At 40.1% G+C, this 7,741-nt stretch overlaps 1 protein-coding gene across 5 annotated transcripts in view; it reads left to right on the plus strand.

Annotated features, from left to right (window-relative positions):
* CDK8 (cyclin dependent kinase 8) overlaps positions 1-6,076 on the plus strand; it is a 73,316-nt gene extending 67,240 nt beyond the window's left edge. For 3 of the 5 annotated variants that reach the window (XM_088159509.1, XM_014879661.2, XM_088159511.1), the window contains 2 exons: positions 73-231; positions 4,792-6,076. In XM_088159509.1, the coding sequence (XP_088015635.1) occupies positions 73-231; positions 4,792-4,917 (285 nt within the window). In that variant the 3' untranslated portion in view covers positions 4,918-6,076. The remainder of the gene's footprint in view (positions 1-72; positions 232-4,791) is intronic. The other 2 variants (XM_014879662.2, XM_088159510.1) reach the window with 2 other exon arrangements.
* Positions 6,077-7,741: the final 1,665 nt, after the last annotated feature.

Here is a 7,741-nt window from a genome sequence, read left to right on the forward strand (position 1 = left end):
TATTTCCTGATTTCATGTTATTTCATGTACTGCTTTTGAGTTGAAATTTTTCTTTGTGTTTAAACAATTGAGAAGAACCAGCAGCAGCAGCAGGGCAATAACCATACTAATGGAACTGGTCATCCAGGGAACCAAGACAACAGTCACACACAGGGACCCCCACTGAAAAAAGTGAGAGTTGTTCCTCCTACCACTACCTCAGGTGGACTTATTATGACCTCAGACTATCAGGTATTTTGTTTTATTCACATATTGTATATTTACTTTTCATGTTTAGAGCAGTGTTTCTTCAAACTAAAAATGTAATTTTGTTAATGTTTCTATATTAACTGTTACTTTTTGGCATATTTTGGTTTTTTTTTCAGATTCATTTAGTTGATGATTTGTTGATATCCTGATGTTCTTTGGGTTAGCAGTAAGGAAATTAGGAGCAGACATTATTAGAGTTACTAATTACTACCTTCATATTAGGGAACACTAATGGTTATGGAGCAGGAGTCTGTTATGCTGTGCTCTAGATCACCTAAAAATGCCATTTCTTGCTTGAACAAGCCTGTAATGGTAAAAAGCAGAGGATATTATAGTAACAAAGCTGTGAAATAAGAATCTGAATCTTTAGTTGGGTTAATGGATGTGCAAACAGTATTTTGGATGAATTTTGGCATGATGTAGTCTCTTTTGAAGATCATGGGAGGTTCCAGGTTGAGTAAGCCAAATATTACAGATCTGAATACAGGTGAGCTGGTGGCAGTCAATGAGTGAGGAAGATGAGGAGGTGCATTGGGGGGAAAAAAACACTTGAGGAAAACGTGAAAAATATGTTCTGACCTTCCTGCATTTGAGCCTGTGCTCAGACGCTTAGAAATCAGAGCCTGGAGCATAAGAGTATCTTCGTCATCCCAGCTAATGACACCTGAATTTTTGGGTTTGGATGAGACTGCTGCTGAAGACTGGGGAGAAGAGAATTAAGGACAGAACCTTTAGTTAATACAAGCTAAGAAATTACAGAAGAGGAACAGCAGAGACTTCAAATTATTCACAGGAGCAGTAAGAGAATGGCAGATTTTTGCAAGCCTAGGGAATAGGCGATTTCAAGAGAAGGAGGCATGCTGCTGGAAATGTTAGCCTGCAGGAACTAACTATTGCATACTGGTTCACATGGAATACACAGTACAGGCAGACAGTTGGCAGATAGTCTTGGATGAAATTAAAAAAAATGGCGGAGTTGGAAACTACTGGCAATGTTTTCAGTTAAATTCAAGATTAATATCTAAATATGAGACCCTGATAATTGAAACCCGGTTAGCTGGGCTAAGTAGCAAAACTAGGAAGAGTTAGAAAATGGAGTCAGTAAAGCTGCTGCTGTCAACTTGCCTTTCAGTTTGATATAGCTTCTTCATGAAACACCAGTGGGCTTTGAAATCTGACATTTCAGAGTTTGTTCCTGAGAGTACCAGACAGCCTCAGAAGCTGCCTGGAGGCATTACCTTCATCTTTACCTAAATCTGTGTACTCTCAGCATTGCCTAAAACTTGAAAGTACTAAAAAAAGAAAATAAAATAAGATCATTTGCAGGAGCTTTATTGTGAGACCCTTCATATAGTCCCCAAGTGCTTTGCTCAGTTTATCTCAGGACGTCAATAACACATCAGTTTGCAAGTCATTCTCCTTGAACAATATACATTTATAGAGCTGTTTGAGAGTGGTGAGCCTTAACTATAGTTCTGCAGGGTGGGGTGCCTCTATGTATAAATGTCATCTTTCTTTTAGTAGGATTATTCATGCAGGCACTCTAAAGGAGTTGCATCCTGTTCAGTCTGGCAAGCTGCAGTCAATGGCTGTTTTGGCCTTTTAATTGGCTCTTTCTTCCACTTTTTAAAAGCATGGACACAGAGCAAATAAGCTGTAACTTTCTTAATCTTGCCCTTGGGTGGAGTTACATGTCTAAGGAGGTTGATTCAGAGGTTATGTGTACTGTGTCAGGGAGCCCCATTTACATGCCCTATTTCCATGCCCTTCACCTCGTTTTGCTGCTGCATTGTGGCATTTTGAACAGACTTCAGCTCCTAGTTCCGTGAGCCAGAGCTGAGGTTTGCTGGCAGACAAGTCAGAGGACTCAGATTGCTCGGCTGGAGCTGGCATTGGTTCGTTTTCAGTTCATGCTCATCAAAATTTTTGTGCTCGTAGATACCCATCCTGGAATTACAGCTGGGGGCAGCCCTTGTTGAAAAACATAATTTCAGAATACTTTTCCCTGAAGATAATGATAACTGTTGCTTTTCTGTCTCAGGAGCTCTTACTGGTAACTTGACTACTCCTGACCAATCTTTCTGCTGTCTCTCTAGGAGGGAAAATATCTGATTTTTGAAAAAATACATCTTTTCCCTCCTAGCCTTGCAGAAAGGCAGTCAATAGATTTGTTCTGATTAAGGTGTCTGGAAAACATGATAATCAAAGAGAGGAGACCTGAACTTGTTAGCACTAGAACAAAAGCAGTTAAGAGTTTCCAATTGATGGTTTCAGGTCTTCCTGAAAAAAAATTCCTCACATTTTTTGCTTCTGATCCAGCAACTTGAGAAGAGGGAAAACAAACATTACAATACAGCCCTCTGTTTTAATCAAACACCTGTTCCTTTGTTCTTCGTTTGATTTGCTCAAATTCCCCATATAAAGCTTGTGAAGAAGGATTGCCATCTCCTGGGCAAGGCACACTAAGACAGTTTCTGCATTCACTCAGAAGTCAAATTACTCTCTGCAGGGCACATTGACCTCGTATCCTTTTCTGCCATGCATAAAAATAGTAGACACATGGCACACAGACTTTCTTGCCTCCTTGTTTAAATCTGCAATGTGACACTCCCAAAGGCAATGTGATTAAACAGGCTGGAGCACTTCCACTACTCTGAGCTTTTGCTTTTGATAACCCTCTGGGTGCTTAATTGTATTTAGAAAGGATTGGATATTTACTTTTGTTCTTAAACAAAAGCCATTTGTTGCTCTGGGTGTCAGGAAAGAATCTGATTTTTCATTGCCTCTGTCTTACCTGTTTTAGAAGTCAGGATGCAGACAGTGTTTTACAACTGAAATGAGTGGTCAGTTTTAAATGGTTAAACTTATGATGGTTTTCTGCATACAGGAGCCACACATGAGCAAAACCGGCGTTCAAGACTTTTGCTCTTTAAAGTACATCCTATATTTGCAGCATGGAGAAGGGTGACCCAGAGCTGTGACCCTTCTGTTGATGAGTGCTTTAGTCCTTCTCTTCTCTCAAGGCTGAAGGCAAATGTCACAAAGTTCGGTCACCATGCTAATGGTGCAGTTCAGCAGTGCTGGTTTGTTCCCACTGACATTGAGTGCTGGTCCAGCCATTTCTCCCCCTTTTCTCTAGAAGTGTTAGCTCAGTCCTGTGAGCATGTGTTAACGAGTATGCCTTTTTTATTAATGCCATCATCTCAGCATCCTGGGTATAGCTTCTGTTCTAAATGCTGTACCAGAAAAAAATCGGCGTTTTTGTTTTATGATTTAATATTTTACTTTTTCGGGGTGTTGGTTCGCCACAGTTTTTTCCTATTCAGGTCTTAGTAGCAATACACTAGTCCTGATATAGTTACTTTGTAGAAGTTTCCAGACCTCTTCTAGAAGCAGCTTGTCCTAAAAAATATAATACTGTGTTATCAAGAATTCAGAAGCTACAGAGTTTCTAAATGCTGCAAAATTTGTGAGGGATGTGAACCTTAATGTGAATGCAAACCAACGCAGTAATGTACTGAAATTGTGCTAATTTAAGGAAATGTTAAATGCTACTAAGTGGTCAGATACTTATATTGCAAATCTCATAGGCAGTCCTTCTTTCATTTATAACACATGATCAGTAAATAATAACTTTTAGGTTAAAATTAAAATAGGTGGTTGCTGGTTTACTGAGAGCTTCTTGCAATGATGAATGCTCCATTCAAATGATTATGGGAGTGCTGGTTGAAAGGGGCCTCTGGAAACCATCTAGTCAAGTCTCCTGCTTGGAGCAGTGCTGATGCTAGTTCTTACTCACTCAGGTTAGCATGGCTTTGTTAAGCTGAGTCTTAAAACCTTCATAGAGAGAGAGACCTCACAGATTCTGTGGGCACATTCTTCCAGTGTTGTACTGGCCCCTTAGTGGTCCTTCGTCCAGTGTCCCACATGAACATCCCAAGCCACCATCTAAGGACATTTGTGCCTGATTATATCTGGTTCTACTGAGGAACACGTCATTGTTGTCTTTATAATCTCCATCAAGTATTTTAAGGGCTGCTGGTAGATGACACCTTAGCCAGTCACAGTGCTCTCAGCCTGTACTCCTAGGTCACACAAAAGGGTGGCAAGTGTATCCTCTATGTGTGAAAATCTCCAGAATAAGGTAGAGTGGCTCATCAGCAGTAAGATGCCTCACCTGGACCTCCATGCCAGCCTACTTTCCTGGGTGGGAGAAGGGAGCAAGTGGAGAAGACCACTGCCGTGAGTGGTGGTAGCCCAGTGCCATGGGCAGGTGCACAGTAGCCGTCTGGAGGTTTGGCTGTGGTGGGTGAAAATTCCCATTGGGGTGGATAGCAGAAGGCTGGCAGTTGTCACTTTCTAATCAGGTATTCCTGATGCCTGTTACCTGCTGTAATCAGATAAGTGAAGCCAAGCCTGTAAGTGCAGCTGCTTTGAGCCTGTGTGTGCTGGGCCCCTCCTGAATAAACAAGTCAGTAGGTGAAGCTGTCACGCAGTGTCCGTGTTAAGAAGGTCTGTGTGTGTGTGCTTTCCCCCCTGCAGCGTTCCAACCCCCATGCTGCCTACCCCAACCCCGGACCAAGCACATCGCAGCCACAGAGCAGCATGGGATACTCAGCTACCTCCCAGCAGCCGCCGCAGTACTCGCACCAGACCCACCGGTACTGAGCTGCACCCGGTGCCGTCGGGGCGCCGTCGCTGATGCTGCAGGACCGGCCGCGCCGCTGCGTGCCAGGAGCCCGCCTTGGGCCACAGAATGTACTGTACAACCACACCTCCCACTGTCCCACCGCCACGACCCACCCCCTGCCACCGGGCCGGTGGGGGCTCCCACCTTGTACCTGGTGTCGGGGTTAGACTTGAAAAGAAAGTGCTAGCACGGTTTGTGTTGTGGATATGCTACTTCTGTAGTTTACTTGACATGGTTCAGACTGACCGATGCATTTTTTTCAGTGACAGTCTGTAGCAGGTGAAGCTGTGAAATGTGCTAGGGGCAAGCATTTTTGTTGTCGTATGTGGTGAATTCTCTTGATGTAACAACTTCATCTGACCAATAGTACACGACATCTTTGAACTGGTACTTGAAGCATACAGTATATGTTACCATGGCAAAAAAGCAAACTAACTGCAACTCTCAAGACAGTTTTGATAGATGTTTATTTTTAGTGACTTTTGTGGGTTGGTTCATTTTCCACCTAGATCAATGTTTTATGACCGACACAATTGCTACGATGAGCTTTTTTTAAGAACATGAAAGCGTTTGCATTTTTTCCCAGCAATTACAAATGTCCCAAAGATTTATTTCCAACATAAGTTTTTGTTTTTGTTTTGAAATCTATGACTTGACTGGTATTAAAGCTGCTATTTGATAGTAAAATAAGTATGTTGTCATTGATATAAACATGTTTGGTTCAGCAAACAAACTAAAATGATTGTCATAGACAGTGTTTTATTTTTTTCCTGTTGGTGTTAATGATTTGTGAGCATGCTTTGGGATTAAAAAAGCATGAATGATATTTCCTAAAAAGGTGCGGCATCCATTCAGATATTTTGTCATGAATTTTGAGAACCAGCTTGGTGTAGTGGATTTTAAATTTTGTTCAGTTGAGTTTTTTTTTTTTTTAAATGTTCGCACGTTGTTTAGGGGTGCCATTCCTACTGCAGAGGAACAAGGTGTTAGGAGAGCCTTAGAATTTATGAGGAAAAACTTACATACAATGTACTGTATCAAACTATTTTACATGAATGACACAAGTATTCTGAGTAAAAAAAATCAAACATTGTTAAAACAAGGTGTTATGTAATAAATTTATTTTTCATAAATCTGCATATGACTTTGGCCTGTATTTGTTTTTGTCCTTGAAAACCCCTTGCTTCCCCATCCATACATATATATCAGGTTGTGTCCTGAGAAATGGCATTCAACAGGAATTTGTCTTGCAAGGCAGGCTGCCATTAACTGGTGAGAAGGATAATTTTTCTTTTAAACAGCAGAATAAAAAGGCATTACTCTTGTTCTGTACATGTAGCTGATCAGCTGGAGATACTCTAAAAGTGGGTTTATTACCAGCAACATTTCCTGTATCGAGCACCTTCTTTCCATCTACAAAATCCAGAGGCATTCCTCTCTGGATAGTTCTTCTGAGGTTTCATTAGCTCATTCTTATTTCGGTAGGTAATACCACACCATGAGTTTGACATAAATATGTGCAATACACACAGAATATTTTTCTGCAGGTGCTTCATCTCGTGTGAATATCAGCTGGTGTGATTCCTCCAAATGCACTGAGATGCCAGGGGGGTGAAAAACAAAAGCCAGATTGTTAGCCAGCCTGAAAAGTGGACCATGTTTGAGGTGAAGATAAAACTCCCCAACTGGATGGACTACAGGTTCAAGCACGCAGGAGACTTAAAAGTAAAGAAGATAATCTGAGTGCAGAATTTATCCTGCTTTTATGATACTTCATAATGGCCTTTTAATTTTGACATAAAAGGTGTCAAAATCTGTCTTTCTTCGGCTTCTGGAACAAATTAATATATATAATTAATTAATAAAATAAATATAGGTGGGAGTGCCTTAAACTTCTTGCTTTGCTTTTCAAGTGAAAGAATTTTCCATTTTTATTCTTAATTTATATATAGGCTTTAAGCTTGCCCATTCAGTATGTCCAGTCTGTTCCCAGGTGCTCAGATGGTGCCGAGAGTAACTTTTTTTTGCTTTAGTGTTATTGGCGCAGATTTCTGTTTCCTGTTGATGCATATTCATATTAATGCAAAATACCATTTTTCATGTAATAGCAGAATGTATTTGATATCACTATATTGTGATGTCTGCAGTTGAAAAGTAGCAGACTTGCTTGAATTTCATTTTTACAAAAGGTATCAAGTTGACAAAAGGTGCTCTTGCCATTAGTTTATGCTTGAATTTTATTTTCTTATTAAAAATGTATTTGAGATAAAGACGCAGTTTATCAAATAATTATAGTAAAACTAAATTACATTCTGCATTTAGTTTTGAATAGCCTGCTACTCTCCATTTCCTTCACTTGTATTCTCATTTTTAGTAGTTATATTGCAGATTACATCAACAAACAGATCCTACAGGGAAGCCAAATCTTAATATTTGACTTGTACTGATGTCTCAGTCGTCTGGTCATTTATTAGGTACTTGAAGTTTTTTCACTAGGACTTTGGAAAGAAAAAGTTTTTCATTGCTTGGTATAACCTGTATAACCTCTGGTACCTTGAAGATGGTATGAGTCTGTATTGCAGGTAAGGTTAATCACATCATATTAATGATAATTATAAGGGATCTTCTGCATCAAATAAGCTTTTCAATACTGTCTTTAGGAATACTGAGGTCAAAGCTCTAAATTACTTTTCTGAACTGTGTAAAAATACATTAATCCTGTTATGCTCTTGATGGGGTTTTTACAGGAGGGTTACAGAGAGGGGAGGAGAAGAAAGCACCTTTGAGAAGGATTTAATAGAA

This window comes from Sturnus vulgaris, chromosome 2, assembly GCF_052056855.1.
Source record: "Sturnus vulgaris isolate bStuVul1 chromosome 2, bStuVul1.hap1, whole genome shotgun sequence".
Taxonomy (NCBI): Eukaryota; Metazoa; Chordata; class Aves; order Passeriformes; family Sturnidae; genus Sturnus; species Sturnus vulgaris.